General features: G+C 37.0%; 1 protein-coding gene across 1 annotated transcript in view; it reads right to left on the reverse strand.

Moving 5' to 3' along the window:
* The window catches only part of PAXBP1 (PAX3 and PAX7 binding protein 1), a 35,908-nt gene that overhangs the window by 2,564 nt on the left and 7,203 nt on the right, over window positions 1–26,141 (reverse strand). Inside the window, exons 3-17 of the mRNA XM_044750790.2 lie at window positions 25,336–25,512; window positions 24,043–24,264; window positions 23,383–23,486; window positions 22,090–22,307; window positions 21,392–21,581; window positions 17,553–17,676; window positions 14,017–14,116; window positions 13,814–13,929; window positions 11,224–11,423; window positions 9,968–10,112; window positions 9,166–9,287; window positions 8,259–8,335; window positions 7,798–7,864; window positions 3,442–3,588; window positions 1,367–1,521 (exon numbers count right to left, since the gene is read on the reverse strand). Coding sequence (XP_044606725.1) covers window positions 1,367–1,521; window positions 3,442–3,588; window positions 7,798–7,864; window positions 8,259–8,335; window positions 9,166–9,287; window positions 9,968–10,112; window positions 11,224–11,423; window positions 13,814–13,929; window positions 14,017–14,116; window positions 17,553–17,676; window positions 21,392–21,581; window positions 22,090–22,307; window positions 23,383–23,486; window positions 24,043–24,264; window positions 25,336–25,512 — 2,164 coding nt within the window. The remainder of the gene's footprint in view (window positions 1–1,366; window positions 1,522–3,441; window positions 3,589–7,797; window positions 7,865–8,258; window positions 8,336–9,165; window positions 9,288–9,967; window positions 10,113–11,223; window positions 11,424–13,813; window positions 13,930–14,016; window positions 14,117–17,552; window positions 17,677–21,391; window positions 21,582–22,089; window positions 22,308–23,382; window positions 23,487–24,042; window positions 24,265–25,335; window positions 25,513–26,141) is intronic.

A 26,141-nucleotide genomic window follows, 5' to 3' on the forward strand; every position in this document is an offset into this window, starting at 1 on the left:
AATAGCTGCTGAAATTCTTTTTCTGTAGAAAAGTAAATAGTTTGTTGATATTTAACTTCCAAACAAAAACACTATTAAATATAAATAAATCAAAATTTAAAATGTGAACAGGATTTATCTAGTAAAAAACAACACATTGAAAAGAAACATTAGTGGCAATAAACAACAACCAACATCAAAATGACACACACTAAGCAGGAAATTAAAACAGAAACCAAAATCACCTGCCAAAGAATTTTACCACTAAAATCTTTACTATCTAACTTTGCTTTTAATTTTACTGTAAAAGAGCAAATTTTCTCTCAAGAAAATAAGGTTCTTTTTCATGGAAGGGGAATGAAGAAAAGAAAAAGGTTTTGTTATAGGAGTATGACTATTGGTATGATGTAAACAAAAATGCAACTGACATTAAGAAGAATATATGAAATGCAACTTTTAAAAAGAAAACTCTTCCAAATTGTACTAGTTGTTATTATTATTGACTTTTTATGCGAGAGATTTATCCCAAAATTACAAGAACACTCAATACAATGTCCACAAAAAGGAATAATGATTCGTTTATTCATTCCTCCCTTGCAACCCTTGATAAAAATCATGCATAAGCTGCTCCCAAAAAATTATGAGTGACGATCTTTAGTCCAGGATACGAATATAGAAAAACTCAACCTACAGCACACCCATCCCCAAATTGGGAGAGATCCTTCAATATGCTTTGGGTAAGCACTAGACTGTCTTTCTAGGGCTTACATCTATATAATGACCTCCAAAGACCAAGATCCATGACACTTTAAGAGCCGGAGATCTTCCCAATTCTTCAAGGGAGGAGACAGAGAAAACAATCATTCACTCATTCCCTTTAGGGCTGGGCCTTACCAGAAGTCTTAATACCTTCATAAATAACATATTGATAAAGGAATTAAGTAAAAATTGCAAAAATGAAAACTGATGTGAATTTCTGCTAGGTTTACCAATACTAAGTCAGTGTATAGTTTAAATTAAACATGACTCTACTTAAAACATTTTTTCTTTTTTGTAAAGATTGGCACCTGAGCTAACAACTGTTGCCAATCTTCTTTTTTCTTTCTGCTTTTTCTCCCCAAATCCCCCCAGTACATAGTTGCATATTTTAGTTGTGGGTCCTTCTAGTTGTGGCATGTGGGATGCTGCCTCAACGTGGCCTGATGAGCGGTGCCATGTCCGTGCCCAGGATCCGAACCAGCGAAACCCTGAGCCGCAATAACGGGGTGTGCGAACTTAACCACTCGGCCACAAGGCTGGCCCCAAAACATTTTAATAATACTAAGTCTGACAACTAACCAAAGACTCTATATCACTACCATTTCATTAAATAATTACATATAATTACCTTGCATTTCTTTTTTCCACATCAGAGCATCCGATACTATTTCTGTAAATTGTATCTGCTAAGTGTACAAGGTATCGACAGAAGTTTTCTAGCTGAGAAATAGTTCTTTCTCCTTTCAGATTCATGAACCACTGCTTGGGGAAACAATTGATTACCTGTGAAGAAAGATGTAAAATAAAGTAGTTAAAAGAAAATAAACGAAAGTGTGTAAAAGCTGAGGCTAGATAACAGGTACAATGTATTTAACTAGAAGACTTGCTAATGAGCTATATATAACTGATTACTTTAAAGGGATATTCTTTTAAACCTGACTTCCTACATTAACGATACAAATACACCTGAATATACCTGAATTTTTAACTTCAACAGATAGGTACTCACAGCAAAAGATAAATTTCTCCAATATTTAAGCAAATTAGGGAGATCAAATTGACAACCAATTGCTTCATTTTCCAGTCTTCCAGGAAACCCTAAACGAACTGAATTGTCCTTTACCAGCAGCTTTTGATATAAAAACATATGTTGTAACCCCTCCCTATGCTGAACAATTCAGTTAGTAGGCATTCATGCCAGCAGTGGGAGCCATGCTGGCCCAGAGTGGGGTGAAGACAGCATCACACCAGAGGGTCAGCCTGGGGCAAGAGCCTACACAGGGTGAAGAGGACACAGCTGCAGTATAAAATCCAAGCAAGGAATGGCTGATTTGCACACAGGAAAGTGCAGCTTAGTAGGCGATGTCAGTCCAAGAAGGTAGAAACGGTTCCCCACAAAGAACTCAGGGATGCTTGGAGAAATGACTGATTTCAGGGCTGGAGCTGAGCAAACACAAGATGAGAACGCAACATGGTGTGCCAGAAAGTAAGAAAGAGCTCCTCAAAATGAGAGGACATGCCAGAAGGTCAAAGAAGTCAACTTGAAGGGACTCCTACTAATGAAATCCAGGAAAGTCCTGCCAAACATGCAGAATCTGAATCTAATCATGAGAGATTAGCAGACAAACCAAAATTGAGAGACATTCTACAAAATAACTGGCCTATCATCTTCAAAAGTGTCAAGGTTATGAAGGGCAAGGAAAGACTTCAAGACAAGGAAAGACTAAAAAGACATGACAATTAAATGCAAAGGATGATCAGGAATTTCTTTTACCAATGATGGATATTATTGTGATAACTGACAAAACCTGGAGAGGAGTATAAGGATTAGGTGACAGTAACCTATAAATGTTAATTCCCTGATGTTGATGGTTATATTATAATCATGTTGAAGAATATGCATGTTTATAAGGAAAAGACAGAAATATTTGAGGGTGGGGGATATCATGTCAGAGACTCTGACATGGTTCAGGGAAAAAAACTCTTTGTACTGTACTTGCAAATTTTAATTTTGTGATTGTTTCAAAAAAGATCAAATTGGGTAACTCACATATTTAAAGTAGAAAAAAATAATATTAAGTAAAATTAGTTCTTAAATGAGAAAGGAGACCATTTGTTTAGTAACACAAAATAGCATTCATTCAACTGTTAAAAAATTATTATTCTGAAATTAAAACTTTTATTACTGCCTATGAAAATACTGATATAGACAGACGGAAGGATAGATAAACATGTATAACAATATGAATTCTTATATAAAAAATGCTAAGGGGGTTTAACTACCTGGGAGACAAACTGATTTTCAACATTACACCAAATTCAATAATCAAGGGAGTTTCCATAAAATTCTCAAATCTCTCTTTCTTAAAGATTGGCACCTCAGCTAACATCTTTTGCCAATCTTCTTTTTTTTTTTTTCCTTCTTCTTCTTCTGCCTAAAGCACCCCCCAAGTACATAATTGTATATTGTAGTTGTAGGTCCTTCTGACTGTACCATGTGGGACGCCGCCTCAGCATGGCTTGATGAGCGGTGCCACGTCTATGCCCAGGATCTGAACCGGTGAAGCCCCGGGCCGCTGAAGCAGAGCATGCGAACTTAACTACTTAGCCATGGGGCTGGCCCCTCAAATCTCCCTTTAAACAAAGAAAATTTAATTCATTTTAGCTTATGCACTTTAAAAACTACAATATGTGTCAACTCACATTTTGGGCTTTTTTGATGCTGTCATCTCCATATTCTGAATTCTGGAAAGCCATGAGAATGTATCTATTTAATAAACCATCTATTGATAACTCCTGAAGAGTTTTATTTGAGAAAATGCCATACCACTGAAGAAAATTCCCTAATAGCTAGAAAGAAGAAAAAACAATTATTTTTCTCAGTTTTATTGATATAATTGACATATAACACTGTATAAGTTTAATTATAACACTATACATATATATAACTTTAAAGTCTACAACATAATGATTTGATATAAGTATATATTGTGAAATGGTTACCAAAGTTAGTTAACATCCCTCACCTTATAGTTACAATTTTTTTTCCACTTGTGATGAGAAATTGTAAGATCTAGCAACTTTTCAATATATAATACAGTACTGTTAACTCTAGTCACCATGCTGTACATTACAACCCCAGGACTTATTTATCTTCTAACTGGAAGTTTGTATCTTTTGACCCCTCTCACTCAACCCCTCCACCCCCTACTCCCTGCTTGTGGCGACCATAAATCTGATCTCTGTTTCTATAAGTTTAGTTTTATAGAAGGAAAAAAAAAATTATTGAGAGGCAATGTTAAGCAATTAAATTAAGTACAAAGTGAATTAAACAGTAAAACATCTTATGAAATTCGGTGGACTGTGTCTTGCCGAAGTACTAATAAGCAGTTTTAAAGGTCCCAATTTTCCTACAATGACTGAGGATTTGAATTTTAAATTTTAATTAATGTACATTTAATTAAATAATTAAAATTAACTAATTAACTAAAATTCTAAAAGCCACATGGAGCTAGTGGCTGCTGTATTGGACAATGCAAACATAGAACATTTTCCACCATTACAGAAAGTGCTACCGGGCAAGTACTGATTCTTAGATACATGTCCTCCACTCACAATCGTGCCTAAGCTGGTCCAATGACTACCCAAAAAGACGGAAATTCCTTTTTTTTTTTTCTTTTTCTCCCCAAATCCCCACAGTAGATAGTTGTACACTTTTAGTTGTGGGTCCTTCTAGTTGTGTTTTTTTTGTGCGTGTGCACGCTTCTTTTTTTTTCTTCCCCAAATCCCCCCAGTACATAGTTGTATATATTTTAGTTGTGGGTCACTCTAGTTGTGGCATGTGGGACGTCGCCTCAATGTGGCCTGACAAGCGGTGCCATGTCCGCGCCCAGGATCCGAATCCGCGAAATCCTGGGCCACCAAAGCAGAGCGAGAGAATTTAACCACTCAGCCATGGGACCGGCCTCGGAAATTCTTTTTTTGACTACAATACTGCATGCCTACTGGATCTCACGAACCTAAACTGAGCCGTGTCGCTTGGACATCTCAAACTATTCAAGCTCAGTACATATAAAATGGAAGCCCCCAGCCCATCCCACCACAAAATGCTCTAAATTTCCTAGTACTTCTCATCTCAGTAAACGGTAACGCTGACCAACCAACTGATCAGGCCAGAAGCCTGGAGTCATTCTTGACCTCTCCCTCAAGCTGTGTGACCCCACCTCCACCCATTCTGTGCATTTCTCTCAGTTCCTGCTGCGGCCTCCCCTAATCTAGGCTGCCATCATCTCTTCCTGGACCTTGCAGCTACTCAAGTGATTAGGAGCATGAGCTCTGGAGTAGTCTTTCCCAAGCAGGGTTCTGTGACTCTTTACTTATGGTTCCCAAGGATGGTGCACAGCAAGTACCTCTCTAGACACACAGGAAAGAAGAGAATTCATCATACACAACAGAGGCTTTAGGGCATTAGGTATTAATTCCTTTACAGAAGCCCCGCCGAAAAGAGCTGCTGAGGAGTCAGACTGGCCTGAGGTAGACTCCCACCTCTACCACTAACAAAGGAATGGCCCTGAGCAGCTTATTCTGTGCCTCACTGTCCCATCAGTACAGTGAGAATAATAGTGTCTAGCTCATGGGACTGTTGTGAGGATTCAGCAAGATAATAATCCATATAAAAGGTGTGGCACAGTGCTTGCAGTAAATATATACTAATCCCCATCTTCACTATTACTGTCCTTATCTACTCAGATGCATTATCTCTACATAGCAGCCAGAGAAGTCTTAAAAATGGCAATGTATTCATGTCACTCCCCTGCTGAGAACCCTTCCACGACCCATACATACATGGTCAACTGATTTTTGACAAAAGTACAAAAACAATTCAATAAAGAAAAAGTCTGAACAAACAGTGCTGGAACAAATGAACTTCAATCCAGGCCTCACGTCGTATGTAAAAATAAACTCAAAGTGGATCACAGGCTTAAATATATAAAACCTGAAACTATGAAATGCCTAGAAGGACAGGAGAAAAACTTTGTGGCCTTCTGTTAGACAAAGATTTCTTTTTTTTCTTCTCCCAAAGGCCCCCCCAGACATAGTTGTATGTTCTAGTTGTGTGTGCCTCTGGTTGTGCCATGTGGGACGTGGACTCAGCATGACCTGATGAGTGGTGCCATGTCTGCGCCCAGGACCCGAACCTGGGAAACTCTCGGCTGGTGAAGCAGAGCGCACAAACTTAACCACTCGGCCACAGGGACGACCCCAACAAAGATTTCTTAGATATGATGCCTAAAGCATGATCCATAACAGGAAAAAGTGATAAACTGGACTTCATCAAAATGAAGGACTTGTGCACTTTGAAAGACTGTTAAGAGAAATAAGACAGGCCACAGACTAGGAAGAAAAAAACAGCCTCTTTGCAAATAATAGATCTGATAAAGTCCCTGTATCCAGAATATAGAACTCAAAGCTCAGTAAGAAAACCCAATTTTAAAAAATGAGCAAAAGATTTGAGGAGATACTTCACTGAAGAATATATACAAATAGCAAATAAGCCAATGAAAACATGCTCAACATCATCAGTCATTAGGGAAATGAAAATTAAAATCATACTGAGATACCACTATATACCTAGCAGAATGATTTTTAAAAAAATAAATAAATAGGGACTGGCCCTGTGGCCGAGTGGTTAAGTTCGCGCGCTCCGCTGCAGGCAGCCCAGTGTTTCATTGGTTCGAATCCTGGGTGAGGACATGGCACTGCTCATCAAACCACGCTGAGGCAGCGTCCCACATGCCACAACTAGAAGGACCCACAACGAAGAATATACAACTATGTACCAGGGGGCTTTGGGGAGAAAAAGGAAAAAATAAAATCTTTTAAATAAATAAATAAATAAATTGACAATACCAAGTGTGATGTGTGGTGAGAATGAGGAATAACTAAATAACTAGAACACTAATATATTGTTGGTTGGAAAACACCTTTGCCTAAGGTATTTATCCAAGTGAAATACAAACTTATATATCCAGAAAAACCTATATCCAAACACTTATGGCAACTTTATTCATAATTACTCCAAACTGGAAACAATCCAATGTCTCTCCATTGGGGAAGGAATACAAAAACAAAACAAAATAAAAAACCTGTGGTATACCCACTATACAATGGAATACTACTTAGCAATAAAAAGGAATGCATCACCGATAACAGAAAACTGATAAATCTCAAACGCATTATGTTAAGTGAGTGAAGCCAGACTCAAAGGCTAGCTAGTACATAATTCCACTCCTGACATTCTCACAAAGAAAACCACAGGACAGCAGAAAGGGCCAGGATGTAGAGGTGGGCTTGGGGAATTCTGGGAGATGGAGCAAGTATTACACATGTTGATTTGGGTAGAGGTTACACATCTACATGTAAATTATAGCTCCTGTATCATCTGGACTGCTTATCTCCTCCCTTACTCTAGCCATCCGGGACTTTTCTCAGTTCTTCTAATGTACCCTGCTCTCCCTCACCTCTGGGCCAACTCTTATTTATTCTTCTGGTCTAATAACCTAAATGTCACTTCCTCAGGGTGGAAGGGGATCTTCTGTGACTCACCAGTCAAGGCCTCTGCGCCCCTTGCCTGTGTTCCCGTACCACCTTGAATTTCTCCTTTCATAATTGCTCACACCTGAGAGTACTTATTTGCTCTCTGTCAACTGTGCTGGATTATGAGCTCCATGAAGGCTCCACTTCTATCTTACTCAGTGTTGTATCCCCCAACTTAGAAGGGTACCTGGCACTCTTTATTTGCTGAATAAATTTACTGTGGTTTAGCAAGGCATTTTGTTGGCTACCCTGGATCTAACATTAGAACTCAGAATTTATTTTCTCCTGTGGAAACATGAAACCTAAATAAACTTGGAATAAAATTAGTTTGTAAAATGGAGAGTGTAGATAGAAGATCTAAGCGTATGGAGTTACTTAATCAAATATTTAAAAACTTTTCAAAATATAATATATGAAGTCAAACAAAACCTGAAGTCTTTTAGACAGCCTACAGACACATACCTTAACTGAAGACCAAAACTGTCGTTGAAAAAACAAGTAAGGCCCAGAGTTTTTATTTTCCAAGACACTAAGAAAAAAGGGGAAACACACCATCATCAAATGTTTTAAATGTTAGTGGCATCTGATTCCCAGAAGAAAAGATTTCAGCAAGTGAAATAGGTGAACCAAAGAATTAAGTAATTTTTCAAGTTTTCAAACAATTACATTCCAGAACATAGTAAGTTTAAAAGGTAACGGAAATTTATTCTGAGATAATAAGGGAGAACAAAGAGCATTACTTGCTTTATTCTGCTTAAGGGAACGACTTATCCCACTGAGCTAGTCTCTTTGGGCTACAGGTTTACACTACATAGGTAAAGTTTATATTTCAAACTACCTTTAGTTTTTCCAGAATTTAAGAAGCCTTCTCTGGAAGATAATGGAGAATATCATCATCTTTAGTGTTCTTAAGAGTTACTTACTTTTTGGGATATAAGGGCATGAATACATCATCGTCTAAAGTTCTCCTCATTCTCAGTAGAAGTGCTTTTAGGTATACCTAAAAAGTTAAAAATAGATCACACATTTTAACAAGGGTTATAATGAAAGTTAACTTTTAGAAAATAAAAATCAGCTATATGCCAAATCATATAAGTAATTGAGTATTCAATTTTGAGTGAACTGTCTTCTCTAATTTTTTACTTTCTTCAGTGAAGGCCCTAAGATCTTTAATACTTACAATTCTTAGTTCACCCCTCATCAATTACCAAGCAATAAAGCCATTCAGAGCTCTTTCAACCCCTTAATCTACCATATAAAGATTTTTAAGACCAGACACATAATCCGGTTCTTCTCAAAATGAAGTCAGTGAAAATACAACAGTGATAACGAGCACCTTTTCCAGTGTCAAAATAGCTCATAAGAATGCACACTGAGGGATGGCAGAAATTTGAAGTTTGGGAACTAGTTAAAAAACAATCTTAGTGGTATTAAATGCTGTTCAAATGTTTTAGCATTTAAATCATCATTACCCATTCTACTAGTTTTACACTTTTCTTTTTTCTAAAAAACGAGTTCTTAAAGGAATGTTTGATTAGTCTGATTGGGAGTGTGGGTGTGGCGGTGAGGATGAGAGAACAGTACAAGCGGGAGGCTGTCTTAGACGAGTAATATTATCCTCTGTATACATATTTCAAACTAAAAACTACTATCTCAAATTTTGTATATTTCAGGCTATAAAGGATTGGATGACCCACGTGGGAGAATCAGATTTTCAGGTTGGCTTAGAACCTAACCACTTATTTTTCTCAACTCTTGCTGATTTTCAAAAGGAGATGGTAAAACTCAAAAAACAAAACACAAACCTTTCATAGATAATAATTAAATTACCTGTGTATTTTTGTTTTCTGCATTCACTACGGAAGGATATCCATTTATTAATTTTAGTGTAATTCCAACCATTCTTGAAGTCTGTGTTGTAGAAAAAGGGTCCCACATATTTTCAGCTATCACTATTGAAAAAAAGTAGGATGTGCTGAGATACAGAAGTAAATTGCAGCGCACTTAAATCTGATGTTAAGCAGTCCTCAACTTAGAAATGCCAATCCTGATTTATTTTTTCTCTCTTTAGAGAGAATAACCTTCAGTCATCTTTGTTCTATTAACTGTGGAAATGTTGCAGATTAGGCAAATACGGAGAGAAGATAGATTCCTCTTACTTTCTGCCACTCAGTGAAAGTAAAGATGGGGGGAAAAAAGAGTTTCCATATCCTAGGACATGTTGTCCCAGCATCAAGAATTTCTAACCAAACTCGAAACTTACTTTTAATATCATAAATAGGTTCTTGTCTCAATGTTTCCTAATCTCTTGTGAGAAATTGATGAAAATAATGAAATTGCTCCCCAGAAAAATGCATAGCCCCCCCAGCTATGTATTCACTTTTGCTTCAGGCAGTCTTTAAGAGTCTCTACAATTCGCCTGTGGATCAGTTACTGACTCCATGGACTGCCCCAAGGTAGTCTGCAAGTCCTAGGTTAAGAGACGTCTACCTTTTAGCCATCTCTGGGCCCGGCTGTAACTTAATCATTTATAATGTAATCTCTATGGGGAAATACATGCTAACTTAAAAAAAATCTTAAAAATAGATTTGAGAAACCCATGTGTTTGAATATTCAGTTCAGAAATCTCTACCTGTTAGTTTAGGAAGAATCACCTTTTCCACAATGGTAGGCAACAGCGCAACATCAACATCATCTTTTTCTTGCTCTCGTTCCTCACAACCATAAAACAGCAAAGATTCAAACCACAGCATAGTCTCAAAGTCACGACATTTTGCCTAGAGAATATTGAAAAGGTTATACAAACATTTAAAATAGTCGCCACTTCTGCTTCTAGCCAGGATAAGAGCAAGAGGAAGTGGGTTTAGTCTTCAGTCATAAACAACTAAAAACTGGACAAAACATATGAAACATCTATTTTCAGACAATGGACCACAGGCAGTACAAGACTATGACTCCTGAAAGAAGGGAATTAAATGAGGCGAGCTCCTGGCCAGGAGAGCAGAGCAGCTGGGGGATCACAAGCAGAGCACAGTCGTGCTGGTTGAGGAGACAGAAGTTGGAGTCCAGGAAGGCTGGGACAGCTGCAAGCTGTGGGCAGAGGAGAGGGCTACACGGAAAGAGAACTCCTGAATGTACACAAGTCCCCTTGAGCTTATGCTGTACGCTAAGACACACACACACAGGGTAAAACTCCACAAGATCTGGCAAAGAGTACCTGGGAGCTGGGAGCTGAATGGTTCCCAGAGCTCACTTTTTTTTCAGTTGTTTCCATGGTTTCAACCTCAGCCCTCTTTTCCTTATAGTTTACACATTCAACCCAGCCTATCTCATTCATGCCCACAGCTCCACCCATAGGTTGGTGAGTTCCAAAACCATATCTTAAACATGACCACTAGACGTATCTAGTCAATTCTAGTCTCCTCCCTTATGTCCCAGGCCAATAGTTGCTACTGATTCCTAACTTTATCAATTTGCCTCCTCCTCCCAATTTCCATTTCCACTGACCTAGTTCAGGTCCTCATTTCACACCTGCCTCAGTGAGCTTTCCCATGAGATTCTAAGGTATTCTGGGATCAAAGGACCAAGTTCTTACCATTCAGTTATGTTCATATCCCAGTGTCATTACATATAATCTTAGTTGACTGCAAAAGGTATTGTATATAAATTGAAAAACAATAGACAGCTCTCTTGAGAAGGGAGGGAGCATAAAAGGAAAGATCCTAAGATCTTTCTGTACCAATTATAGCTACAATCTGTATCACTTACAGCCCCATGCCCTATCTCCCCTGAAACATACTTTGCTTAAGCTTCTATCTCCAGCTTTGAGATTAAAATCACCCAGGCATCATGTTATACTGCTTTCTAACAGTGACAGAAGCCACCCACCTCAAGAGGAGTCCAAGTGAGAAGCTGCAGCCTTATGAGGGGGTTGAACAACTTCGGCAAACAAAGGCCAATGTAAGCATCCTTGTAGGACATGTAGTATTTTGAACGCCAGGCTTCAAACTGGGATTTAATACAGTCAATTGAATAGAAACTCTCAAGGACATCTTCAAAAACTTTGCTGGATTCTTTTGAAATGCGATCTAAAAAAACAATAACAAAAAAACCACACAGAGAACCATAATTTAGTATGCAGGAGAAAAAACACAGTTCAATATTTTCAGCGTTTTCTTTGTAGCTTGAGTATCAATAAGACAGACTTATTAACAAATAAATAATTGTTAATTGCAATTTAAAAGAAGGGATAAACTTGGGGCCAGCCTGGTGGTTAGCAGTTAAGACTGTGTGCTCCGCTTCAGTGGCCCAGTGTTCATGGGTTTGGATCCCAGGCATGCACCTACACACTGCTCATCAGGCCATGCTGTGGCAGCATCCCACACACAAAACTGAGGAAGACTGACACAGATGCTAGATCATGGCTAATCTTACTCAAGCAAAAGAGGAAGACTGGCAACAGATGTTAGCTCAGGGTGTCTTCCTCACCATAAAAACAAAAAAGAAAGAAAAGAAAGGATAAACAGAGATAAGTTTAGATTCCAAATGTCTTTTATGCAAACCCAAGTGCAGGTGGTCTTCATTTCACACGGTTCCAATATGTACCATTTTCTGTTATCACACTTCAGTTAAATAACGCCTGTCCCCCAACAACTCAGATCAAATTTCAGTTACCATGGTAGATTAACTGGAGTAATTGCTGCTAACTCTTCAGTCCACAAATCACTGTGTAAATGACAGATGTGCATCTTAATCAGTAACCAATCATATTGCTTCTTTCAAAGTCTGTTGGTGATTGCAGTAACTGACCTAGAAAAGTATCAGCAATGGATGCTAGGATCTTTAAGTGAAAGGTTATTTGATGCCTCCCATGACTTGGGAAAGGGGATCTCTATAATGGAGAGACCTAGTGTGACAACTTAATCAATCTTAATTAACATTGCTAATAGTGGAACAATCTAACATTGGTGATGTGATATTATGCAATCTTATATGAAATATTCTTGCCAAAAAAAGGTTTAACCTGAATCTAATCAAGGCTTCAGACCTAAATTTCAGTTTATAAGAAATACAGTGAATGGAAGAACAAGTTTCTTTAATACCACAAGGAAACAGACAAATACAGAATGTAGGACGTTCTGCAAGTCAAGTGGCCTGGTCTCTTCAAAAGTAATGTCTTAAACAAGTAAGTAATAGGGGCGGTGTGTATGTATAAGGTAGCCGTGGATATTCATTAATTCTAGATAAAAAGATGTAACAACCAAATACAGGGCAGGAACCTTGTGTGGATCCTGGTTTAGAAAATAGAACAACCCAGAAAAAGAGTCAAAAAGTGTTTTTTGGGGGCTGCTGAGGAAAACTGAATACAGAAATGATATTTAAAAATTTTAATTTTCCTTTTTGTTGTTTTTTGGTGAGAAAGATTGGCCCTGAGCTAACATCGGTTGCCAATCTTCCTCTTTTGTTTCTTCCTTCTCCCCAAAGCCCCAGCACATAGTTGTAGACCCTAGCTCTAAGTCATTCTAGCTCTTCTAGGCAGGACGCTGCCACAGCATGGCTTGATGAGCAGTGTGTGGGTCTGCACCCAGGATTCGAATCGGTGAACCCTGGGCCGCCAAAGTGGAGTGTGCCAACTTAACCATTCAGACACGGGGCTGGCCGATAGTTAATTTTCTTAGGCGTGATAATGGTATTGTGATTAGGTAGAAAAATACCCTTGTTTTTAGGAGACACATGCTAAAGTTTTTAGAGGGAAGTGCCATGATGTCTATAAGTTACTTTTAAATGGTTCAGCAAAAGGCACACATATCGATATATAGAGTTAAGGCAAACTTGGTTAACTGATGGTAGAATTGTTGAATCTGGGTGATAGATACATGAGTGATCACTGTGCCACTCTTGCAAATTTTCTGTATGTTTAGAAATGTTCACTCTAAAAAGTGGGAGAAAAATAAGTTTCTCCGACTAAGTTCCAAATGGCTTGCAACCAATATAATTCCAAATAATTATAGCCAACAGTGGAAAATGAAGACTTTTATTTGGGGATCCTTCTGGAAATGCCTGGCACATAACAGTACCAACTAATTCTCTTGGTTGAAATTAGTGGGGACTCCCAAAATCAGGAATTTCCTTCAGGGCTGAGTGTCCTACTGCCAAGTTTTACTTTTCTAGACCGGACATGCTGCATCAGGGCTGCCCTTGGAATCCGACACATCTGTCACTTAAAATTCTACAATGCTTAAGAATAATGTCATTTACTATGTGAATACTAAATAAACCCCACGACAAGGTGTTACCACTATTTCTGAGAACTATCAAGGTATTTATTAATAAAAATGAGTGTAAGTTTTAACAATGAAGAAAAAGGTGCCTAGTTCTAATGCAGACGCCATGAAACTTCAAATTATTTCATGGTAAAAACCACATCTAAGTAGAAACCAAATTGACAATAAATTTCATTTCCAAATAAGTGTCTAACCTTTTTCCAGATTGAAATTTGTAATATCTGTAGAAGTTTCTTCATCATCACTGGAAAGGCCTTCAAGGTGATCTGCCATCTTACCGGTTTGCTCTCTGGCTTGTCTACGACGAGTCCTAAACAACAAACGTCAAGTTCGCAAACCACAACAAAGACATTGCTCCCTTCACAAACCAACCAAAAGACAGCATTTTTAGAATTACCTCCTGGCCTCCCGTTCTGCAATCCGACGTTTTGCATGCTCTTGATACAGTGCCCGATCTCGTCCAAAGGAATCAAGATTTGGTGCCATCAAAGCTTTATCTGTAAAACAATAATGGTTAAAATTAAAAGCCTTCCTTCAACAACCTTGAGGAAAGAGTTTGCACAGAATAAGCCATAATGACGGACTGCTTGCTAATCTCAACAGCAGGATTCTGCAGTCAGTGGTAAACCAGACAGTTTGCTAGTTTAGAGCAAATCTCACTATTATTCCATGTTCCCATGAAAAGGAATAGAAAAATTAACGGAGAGTTCAACAACGCTACACAAAGGCAACTGAGTTTAATCAGGTTTTACTCTAAGTAACAGAACTAGTTTATGCTATCATGATGACCAAAAATTAAAAATCTAAATTACCTGTTCAAAGAGAAAAACAATAGATTATTTTTTTAAGGAAGAAGAACTTGAGCATCACATGCTGAATGATATGAAATGACAGCAAAGAAACACAGGGAGGATGAGAAAAAAGCTTTGTTGCATTTACTAATCTATTCTATTTTATTCTAATTTTGCTTTGTAGAAATTTATTCTCTATTACTATGTTTAAGGGCAGAATCAACATGTAGACTGAAAATCATATCCGAGTAAGACCACCTTATGTTTTCTCAAACACTACTCTTTCAAAGCACAACTTCTTTATTTCTTCTTTTCCCTATTTTCTCTCTCTTTTTTAACTTTTTAGGACAATTTTCTAGCTTTAGCTTCTAACTTTCCTATTTAAATTTCTATTTCAGTTACCATATTTTCAGTTTCCAAGACATAAAGGTTCTTGTTCTTAGAACGTTCCTTTTCTATAGCATCCTCTACTTGCGTTATGTGTCGGATACCCTCTGTTATCCCCCTGAGAATATCAATGACGTTTTAAATTTTCTTCTGCCACCTGCATTGTCTTTGTTCCCTCAGTCCCTCTGGTTCCATTGCTTGTGTTGGACTCTCTGATGATCATTAACTACCTCATACATAACAACAAGACTGGAAATTCTGTGGACAAAAGGTAGGATTTGTCTAACAAAGGCATCTCCGTCACATTACTGGGTAGAAAGTCAACTCTTGCGTTGGGGGCCCCCAGATGTTAGTGTCTCAGGGTCTTTTCTCTGGACCCATTCTCTTTCTCCAGAGAAGAGTCCTCTAGTCTCTTGCCTAGGGTAGAAGGAGGAGTGGGGAAAACATCTGTCTGCAATACTTCCCTGATTTCTATATTTCAGTTCCACACTATAAAGATATTCTGTAATATATGAGGTAGAAATGGCAATCAAACAACCCAAGAGACAGGAGGGGGGAAATCACATGCAAAATGAAAGACATCACTTTAAGCCTTTGGCATATTTGTTCCCTGGTATCAGAAATGTGTCACCAATAGCAGCAACAGAAAAGATAAAACCAAAAAGTAGCTCTCTACTTCAGTGTAGCCTAACTATCCTAGACACTACTATTTTTAAAAATTCACTTTCTTACTGAGTTTTTCATTCCTATTTCACAACAGCTCAGATATTAGGAAGTAAGATTGTTCCAGAGTTCACTAATTATGAAGAAAGGTTAGTAGAGTAAATAAGAAAAATGCCCCAGCCCTACCTCAACTGTGGGTTCACTACACACCATAGATGAATTAACTAAAAAATCCCAAACAGAAATGACTCCTCTCTTTAAGAGGGATCTTTCATTACCGAAATATTTTAAAGAATATTTATTACTCTAATAAAGATTTACAACGATGCTATGTTTATAGATTTTATAAAATACGCATTGAGGGAGATATGAGTAGATAACTCAAGTGACAGCCTCCTTCAATTCTGTAAGAACTATATGCAGTAATTGTGGTGTTTATAAATCTGAACAGATGGATTTCAGGCTTTTTTGTTTCTTTAAAAAGAGATCAGAAATAGAATTGATACTTCAGTGTCCCAAGTAATTTTCCTCAAATCTTTGGCAATTAATGAATACTCCCTCTAGGGCAGTATTTTTCACTTTCTCATTATCTTTCGATTTCTTTCCAAATCTCAGTCTAATTAACATACATCATTCACCCCTTATTTGAATTCCACAGTAAGTAAATAGCTTCAAATTATAAAGAACAGATTATGGGCAAGAAAAGTACTTGATAAGATGCATAGCTCACATAAACCATTTAACTTAAAAGGAAATTACTTCGCTTCATAGGTATAATGGTTACCTGTAATCTGCCCCAGAAATCTGGTTCTGTCTGGATCAAAAGTGATCTGGGAGGGATGCATTAGTCATTTAGGTGCCTGCCCAATACAGCAATAATCCAATTTAAGCTTTTGTGGCAACAAGAGGAGGTCAAAGCCATTCTCATGGCTCACGTCTGAGTCAGAATCAGCTCTGAGGGCCACATTACCATCTCTTTACGGTGCTCCAAAACCCATCCAACATACAGGAGGATGCCTTCTCAGGGATCCAATGTCTATCTAATTTAGAGGACACCCTGAATGACAAAGGATGGTTTTCAGAAAGAATAACACTAGGGCCCTTTGCACTTGGATCATCCAGGGTGGCTGTTTAACATGCAGATTACTGGACACTATCCAGGACCTAGACAGAATCTCTGGGGATAGGACCAGGAAATCTGCATTTTAAATAATACCATGGGTAATTCTGATAGACACTTCTATTTGAGAACTGCTGACACAGGGAACAAAGAGATGACAAAAGAAGCCACAAGAAATCCATGCTAGGAAAATTCCTATTAGGGCACCCAAGAATATGAAGGGCAATGGAAAAATGGAATTAAATGGTTTAAAAGGTCTGATTAAAGCATCTTAACTAAACTAGTTAATAAGAGGTTTCCAATTAATTTTGGTTTTCCATATACATCATAATGAAAAGAATATAAATTCAATTTCTAAATTTTTTCACTAAAATTTCAAGAATTGCAGGCATCAGTTGACTTACTAAAAAACCCAATATATAAGGCAAACTAGAAAATAGAAAAAATTTTTAAATACAAAAAATTTTGCCTTATCCAAGGGGTGAAGCTAAAAATTAGTCCCCTAACCTTGGAGTTGTATCACTTGTTATATAATAACCCCCCCCACCCCCCAAAATTCCCCAGTCCCTAAACTCAAAATCTTTCACTGTGGTCAACAATAGCATTTGTAGTGGTGTTATGAACAGGATGGAAATGGTGGGGAAATCATCTAGGGCCAAAGAGATAGTGGTTTTAACATAAAATACTTATGTCTTTGTCTAAACTCTAAAGAATGAAAAAATACACCCAAAGAAGAATAAGATTGATAGAATATTAGTACATGTTTTTGAGCTCCTTTGAGAAGCTATATATTCTTAAACACAATCCAAGTACATGCTGTTATAATTTTTAGATCTACCTGACACAAGAGCAGGGAAATTTATTTCTTTAAAAAAAAAAAAACAACGCTCTGAGATCTCTAATTTTCAATCAGGCTGTACTAAGTAAACAAGGTTGTTTAATGAATAATAAAAACCTTCAAGATGGACTGACTTGAATGGCTTGAAAACTCCGAAGATTCATCTTTAATATCATCTTGTCGTCTTTGGACAAGGCGGGAAGCTCGCTGTTTGTACAGCTGATGTATTGCTGATTCAAGTTCATTAATCAGTGGCACCTGTAAAAATACAACACACTCCGTAACACCAAACTCCTCAGCTGCTTCCTTATTTGAGGGTTCCATACTATTTCCGGATTTCTGAAAAAGTACCCTCTACGGATCATGATCATGAATTCCCTTTAGGACACAAGCACAATTCAGTTTTACGATGTTTAGGAAACATCACTTCTTCTCTTAATCCATACACAGAGCTATAATGTCCAGTGCCTAGTTATTGGAGCAAAAGTTTGGTTAGGAAACTTAACACTTCAATATTAGTAAAGAGAGCAAGTAAAGAAATGTCAAAAATTTTAGTGCTTTTCTTTTAGAATAAAGTACTTGGAAGTTTTTTAAAGTCCATTTTTAGTTTTCCAGCAGCATGATCTCTCCCTCACAATTTTTGTAGTTTAAAATAAACCATTATTGCTGTATGATATCAAAAATACGCACAGTTCTATTAAGAACAGGGGTCTGCTAACTGACCAATTTTGGACACTTAAATTGCCCTGCCACTCCTTTGCACCAAGTACCTTACAGTAACCTTACACTATTTTGTAGCTTTATTATACATTTTAAATGTAAACTGCATTTATTTACATTAATAAGGCAAATAAAATTTCTAGCTATCACTAACCTGTCTAAAATCAATACATCTCAAACTCAGAAAGATCTATTATGTAATAAATTTTTCCCTATTGTGTAATAAAATAATAAAACTCTTCACATGAATTGTCAGTTTACAAAGTCAATAAGTTTTTCCAGGTTACTATCCATAGCTGAGCATTCACTTGGTTCATATGGAATACAAAAGGTTATAGAATGAGACCTGATTTAGAAAGAAAAAAACAGAAAACTTTCTCTTTATAAATACCTTATGTTATAACCAAATGCTATGAAACTTTCACAAAACACTAATGACCACTACACATACCTGAGGAAACCAGAAATTCTAGTTTCCTGATGGTTAGTGCAAATGGAAAACACATTACTACTTAGAGTTTGGGAATACTGGCACCAAGTGTTATAGCAGCTTCCTGAACTGAACAGACTGCAAATGGAAAACAAAAAAAGGCAGGTGGAATACAAAGATGTCTGTAATAGAAGCAATTTCATACACTTGCACGATTCCATTGCAAAGTAGCAAATGTTTACAGAAGGTCAAACTGACGGAGTAATTTTCTTCTTGAATATGCCACAGCATGGGCAACAATGTCCCCAAATGTGCACTGATTATTTTTGACAGCTGAGCCCAGAGACACTATCTTTAAAATGAGCTATAATCCATTTTCTAAGCAATTACTGCCATTATCATTGTAACTTACACTTCACCACCCCCTCATTTTTTTTCAAACCATGCAAGACTGCAGACAAATGTACCTATGTGCCTAACGGGAGTCCTTGAGCCCTGGACACCGCTGACAGTCCTCTGCTGCAAGAGCTACACACCTCAGGTTGCACGAGACAGAATTATTCAATTTCTACTTAAAATCCTGATAACGTAATTTTCCTGTTTAGGTAACTGAAATGCCTTTTAATAAAGCCCAGAGAAAATTCCATTGAGACAAAAAGACCTAAAACACATTTTCAGCTCTTATTCATGTTTCTTAACGATACTGATTTATCACAAGAGTATGCACAGTGACAATTTCTTTACCCTCTCCAAACTTAAAACTGTTATTGACTATTATTATTGCAAGACCAAATTTAAGGCGAAGAACACAAGAAGGAAGATGACGATAGGGAAACAAAACAATGGAAAGTTAAAATGATCTGCAAATAATTAAAAATCTAAGTTCAAAACCACTTCAGCTTTTATAACAAAAGAGGGAAAAACAAAGGAATGTTTATCTTTTTATGGTCTTACTCTGAAACAATATTTTTGTAGTATAACTGAAACAAATATTCAAATCTATCTAAATGTTCCTTAATATTTCCAAGATGACAAGTTATGACATTATTAACTCAGGAGCAGTCTTAAAAAAACTGAACGTGTAGGAAAATGTCAAAATGAAATAAAATACTCATTTTTAAAGGAGGGGATCTTTTAATTAAAATGTAGTCACTGTATAATATATAAGGTTGAAGATATGCTCCAAAAACATTTACCTAAGTGACTCTGTGAAACCATATTAGCACAATCTGAAGTAAACTTCTCTAGTAACAGGGTAATCAATGCAAGGTAAGTACCCTACTAATTGTTGGTAAAATAGTCAGCAATTAAAAACCATATGAACTAGATGTCTACTAGTCTCTCTAACCCAAGAATGGTATAATCCAGCTGAATATTACTGTCAATATTTCTTAAGAGTTCAGTTTGCAATTATGAGTAAGTTTACTCAAGTAAGTTCCAAAGCAAAGTCCAAGATATTTCAAGAAAGAACTACACAGGGACAAACCTCACTTATAAAGTATCACTGAAGACAAAGATCCTTTCTCTAGTCACAAAGGTTATTAGACCAGCTCCCATCATGCCCAATAGGCTCAAAAGGGCTTTATTAGTAGGAAGGACACAACCACTGGCTCTGACACTTAAGTCCCTTCCCGTTTTGACTCTAGCCCTCTGCACAGTCAAACCTATGTTTCTTTCCCACTCCTGTCCTTGTCACCCTAAGCCACTCATCTGCCACAAGATACCATAGCTCAGACTGTAATTGTTTCTCCAGAAATCAAGAGGATAAATTCTACAGAGAGGACCTGATGAATGCTGTCTCAGCCTGCACCTCACCACAGACCAGCTAGAACCATTAAGATTCACGAGGAAGATACAGTTTGGCAGTGTTCTTTTGCCAGCCTTTGGCTTTAGGGTATTAAAGTAATCAACAGAGATAATAAAAAGTTAAGATAATCATTTAAACATACCATATGCTTACAGATTCTATGCTAATCCACATAGCCAATAAGGGAAAATGTGTCTTCTAATCCAGCATGACTTTAAAGACGGGATATTCAAAGCACCATGATTTTTTTTTTTTAAAAAGATAAAGCTGCAATGTCCACAAATGCTTTTAAAGCAATGCATCAAACAATACATTTATCTCAAAGAAGGAAAATCAATTAAGAGGTCATTTAAGAAGAAAAGGGATTCTGTATGCAGCTAATTTTAAAAATGCAAACAATAAATGGTGCAATAGAACGCAAAAAGTTGTGCCAACTGACTATCATACTAAAAAAATAAACTTGGAAGAAATGAGACCTTAAAAGAAATTATGGCCAATGAATGGTTTCTGAAATGGATGAAGCATAGGCTTACTTAGATGAAAATTATTAGCAATGACAACCAGCTTTATCTAGAGTAAAAAATAAAAATTAATAAAAAATTTGCAACTTTATGCATATTTGGAATTACTTGTAGAAACAGTTTAAATAGAAGTTTAGACTGAAAGACAATTCCATCAGATGAGTCCCTTATATTCTAATAATTCAGGGCAGGCCAATAATCTACCACTACATTAAGGCAGGACCTGCCAAAGTCTCATTTAAATGTATTCTGAGTTATCTTTTTTTGTCGTCAACAAAGGCACTATATTGCCCCCAAGATAGAATGCCGCTAATGAAGTGAGGAAGATGAAGCATGACTTTTCATCACTTCTAAAGTCGAATGCAATGGATATTCTCAACTTCTAAAGCTGATATTCAGTGTATTTCTGAAAAATACAGAAATGATCTACACACGGCCACCTAGACCTCCCTAATTTTGCCTTATTCAAAGAGATTAATATTTTTACATTCTTACCTTTTCACTGAAACACTCAAGCAAGTCTTGGACATACCCTCGCATTTCTTGCAAAAATTTATACCGTTCACCAATACCCCCAGAAGACCCTTCTAATCTTTCAATAGCCCTGGTAGAGTCCACTCGGCTTTGTAGATGCTTCTCATGCTGCTGTCGATTTGTTTTGTGCAGTTCTTTCATGGAGTCCAACCTTAAGAACACAAAAGGATAAACATAACACATTTACATCCAAAAGTCTATGCTGTCAGAGACTCTTGCAATATTATAATAATGCATTTAGTTCCACTATTAGAATATAAGAATACTTGGAGTGGCATCTTTTCATCTGTACCGCTTTTTTCTCAAGAAATGGCAGTTTACAGACTTCATATAAAGTTATTTGGTGAGCTAACCAAAATCTCACTGTTTTGCTTTGCCCCCCATAGCTTGACTATACTTTTTCAGAGTCCAAGAGGTACAAACTCAGAACTGTCTTCAACAAGATCATGGAGTGGCATTTTTTATAACTTTTCGAGGCTTCCACAGAAGTAATCCAAGAAGGTAGCAGAACAAAGTATGAAGTCATCTTCTGTTTAGCTTTTGAAGATGGGCCAGGGAATCTTCTTCGCCGATATCCTGCATTGGCTACCCCAGACTACATGTTGCCTGAGGGAACAGTAAGCTAGAGGACAGGTCTTTAAGAAGTTGATCTGCCCTACCTGTCTTTAAGCTGTTTCTTTACCAAATCAATAGTAACGGGAGTCATCTCATTACTGGGAGTTTTGAAAGGGACTGTATTATCTGTTTTTTGAGATTTGGCATCAGATGATCCATAGGCTGTATAACTATAAGGAATGCCATAGGATGAACCATAAGGCATTGTCTGGTAAGTGTTCTGGTAGTACATATTCACTTCAGTGGGCTGACTTGCTTGAACCTAGAAAAGAAATGGGACATACATGAAAATTAGTAGCTAAAATCAGGAAAATAATAACCCCATGCCTTTAGGGTTTAAAAAAACCCCTAACAGCAGAAATTATACCCATTTTCCAATCAGCATGTAATTAAAATAAATAATTGCAGAGTTCTTCAAAATCAAATAAAAATAGGGCCAGATGAATGTTCTAACTCTTATGGAATAACTGGATTCATTTATAATAATTTTCAGAAAAACAGAAGGTCAAAAAAGTTTAAAGTTGAAAGGTACATTAAAAATAATCCAAAGCCACCAATTTATCATTGGAAGAGGATGAATGACTTGCCACGGTCACAGAATAAATACATAAGCCGAGATTATCACCTAAGACTGCTGACACTGAGACCAGGACTTTCCCTACTAAACTGTATTTTCTTAACATAACCGAAACGCATGCAAAATTCTGTGTCAAAACACTAGTAACAAAAATAGTTTACATACATGACACACGTATAGTTTACATACAACATTTCCACTGTACTACTTGCTTCTAAAAAACACATTTTTATAGCTATTTAGGAAGACATTTTCATCTACAATAAGTTTTCAGACTACTGAGAAATCTATTTTCTACAAAATACTTTTTAAAGTCAGAAAAATGAAGGTATACAGGAAAAAGACACTTTATCTCTACAGAGGTTTATCAAACTTCAGTGTGCAACAGAATCACCTGGAGGGCTCGTCAAAAAGATGCCTGGGCGCCCCCTCAGAGCTCCTCATTCACTAGGTTGAAGCAGGGTGAGAACCTGCATTTCTAACAAGCTCCCAGATAGTGCTGACGCTGCTGGTTCAAGGACCACTTTGAGAAGCAAGTGATCCAAGAACCTAGAGATTCTTCCATCATTCTACCCGTAAAAAGCAAAATGTTCTTCTAAAAGTTTATTGGATACATAACTCCATGTAATTTTCTTAATTATGTTACTTGAATAAATGACAAAGACTCAGCTCAATATGCAGTATGTTTTTACTCTAACAAAACAGGCAAAAAAGGTTTATTTACTTTTTCATTTTTGAAGTTTAATTCTTTAGTTCTTACCTGAGGGATATTAATTCCTTTCCTTATCTGCTCCTGCTCCCATCGGCTGAGCTCTTCATCTTGCTCTCCAGTTACTAAAGCATCATCATCACTCCCCTCAATACCTGTAGCCAGAAGCAGCAAAGAAGAGTGAATAATACGAGAGAAGCAGGGAGGGAAGAGACGTGATCCTCTTATTTCACAAAAATTAAGCAGAACTATTGGTATTAACTCAATCTTACTAAAATGTCTATCATGATCTCCTCTCTCATTTGACACTCCTGACTTTGCTTGTCTTATACATAGTATCCTTTGAAGGAAAAGGCAATATCAGCAAATGATTAAAACCTCAGAAAGATTTCCAAATCCCTGTGAGCTTGACATCAACTCAACAAAGGGAAGAACTAAACCTAACGCCTCCTAAGAATGTTGAGCCGATTATATAAATTTATGCATGCCAAGTGCTTAACACAACACTGGCCACACAGAAGTGCTCAATAAACGTGAGCTATCACAACCTTGCTATAGTTTTCAAAAAATTCCAACAAGACGCTTGTACCCAAGAACAGTTCTCTACATTAAACATAGTTAAATAAATGTAGGTACTTTTTATTTGACTATGGTATCAAATCACAATTAATAGCAATGTAATAGGCTTATTATCCCATTAAATCAAGTTACCTATTTCCTCAGCAATCTTTTGTCTTTGTGACTTTTCTTTCACAGAGAAAACTATCCGGCGCTTCTCATCATCATCTTCATCATCGCTGGCATCATTCTCATCTTCTCTAACAAGGCGGCCCTTACCAGGCTCGCTATCATGAGGAGTGAAATCTCCCAATTCTCGGGCCATTTGACGCTTTTTCCTTGCAGCATGTATAAAAGCTGCATCTGGAATTTCTCCTGGAAACAAATGGTAAGGGTTATAAAATATGGCAGCATTAGGGTTATAAAGTTATTAGCCCCATGATCAAGTAGTTAAGTTCGTGCACTCCACTTTGGTGGCCCAAGGTTTGCTGGTTCGGGTCCCAGGCGTGGACCTACACACTGCTCATCAAGCCATGCTGTGGTGGCTTCCCACACAGAAGAACTAGAATGAGTTACAACTATGTACTGGGGCTTTGGGGAGGGGAAAAAACCCAGGAAGACTGGTAACAGATGTTAGCTCAGGGCCAATCTTCCTCACTCAAAAATAAAAAGCATAAAATTTCTCTTTTCTTGAAAATACGAAGGGTAAAACAATCTCACCAAGATTCTAATGTTAGTTGCTGGCACACCCTTCCCAAACTGTACCTGCAATCCAATTAATTTACTTTTAATTTAGTTTAAATGGAAACTAAAAGTCAATAAGGAACCTGAAAAAATATATAATGGGGGGATCTAGTAAAACAGTTTTATTTTAACTAAATTCTTTTCATTTTTAAGAAATAAACAAAAGTCATAAAATCAAATTACTTAACTAGAAAACAGATAAAAATAAAAGAGATGCCCATAATCTCACAACCCTAAAAGACACTACTAGATTTACAGTATATTTCTCTTGCAAATAGTTCTCAGTTCATCTGTTAAATAATTTATTGAATATATATTCTGTATCTAATTTTTCTTCATATCAAAACATAAGCTTTTCTCCATATTGTTGTTTTGCATAAATATAATTTTTAATGGCTTAACAACATTCACTGAACAGATAAAGGATAATCTACTACATAATCCAATCAATTGACCTTTTCACCTACAGTAAAAATTAATGTCTTGCTACTTGTCTAACTGTTATTTTAATAACTATGTAATATCCCATCATGTAAATGTACCTTAATTTACTAAGCCATTCCTCGCCTACTGGACACCTTGGATTCAAACAGGGATGTCATAAGAAACACCACTTAGCTAATGCCTTCCTTAACAACCATCTTTACAGATGACCCATCTTGAGGGCTTACTTCAGTTCTGATAAGTATTTCAAGTACACACCTGGACGGAGAACATTCAAAGAAGATAAAGCATTTGAAAAAGCTCCGCCAGCCTTTGGCTTTTCTTCCTCCTTCTCGCTTTCCATATCCATCTCATCTTCACCATGTTCACTGATGATAACTCCATCTTCTTGACTGGTGTCCTTAACATGTCCTGTTTTGTCCAAAGACGGTTCATCTACATTTTTTAAAAAAGAAATTAAAATATATTTAAAACAAAATCCATCAATTAAAAAGGCATTTTTTATTCAAATATAGGCTCAATTCATTAAAGCTTGAACTATTTTTTAACTGTTTATAAAAAATTCAAACCACTGATGTACGAAAATGAAATACCACAACAGTATGCATAATTGGAAGGTAAAAACAGAGGGGATAGAGGATTTGAGACCCTGCTCAATCCTACCTTTAGTTAACTTCATCAAAATTTTACTTATTTACTAATAAGAAACAGTTAATCTGTTTCTTGCTCTAAACTCTCATAGGTAACTGTTCATACCTCTTTGAAACATTATCTCATTTTACACGTCAGTATTTTATTACACTCTAAGCCCATTCGAGGCAGCTTTCTATCAAAAACAGTTTACAGACTAGATAAACCTCTCTGTAATGAACACTTTATGGGATATCTTCTTAGTTCTTAACCCTCTGTCACCCATTATCTGAAGGGTTGAGACCTAAAAGTCACATGTACTCTGTGCAACCCTGATCCCACTGCCACGAGTGAATGTCTAAGAGTGAATTTGTGACCAAAGCAGAGTCACCCTGATTCTCTTTCTGGAAATCTGGAACTGGAACAGAGAGATG

Source organism: Equus asinus, chromosome 18 (assembly GCF_041296235.1).
Source record: "Equus asinus isolate D_3611 breed Donkey chromosome 18, EquAss-T2T_v2, whole genome shotgun sequence".
NCBI classification, from domain to species: domain Eukaryota; kingdom Metazoa; phylum Chordata; class Mammalia; order Perissodactyla; family Equidae; genus Equus; species Equus asinus.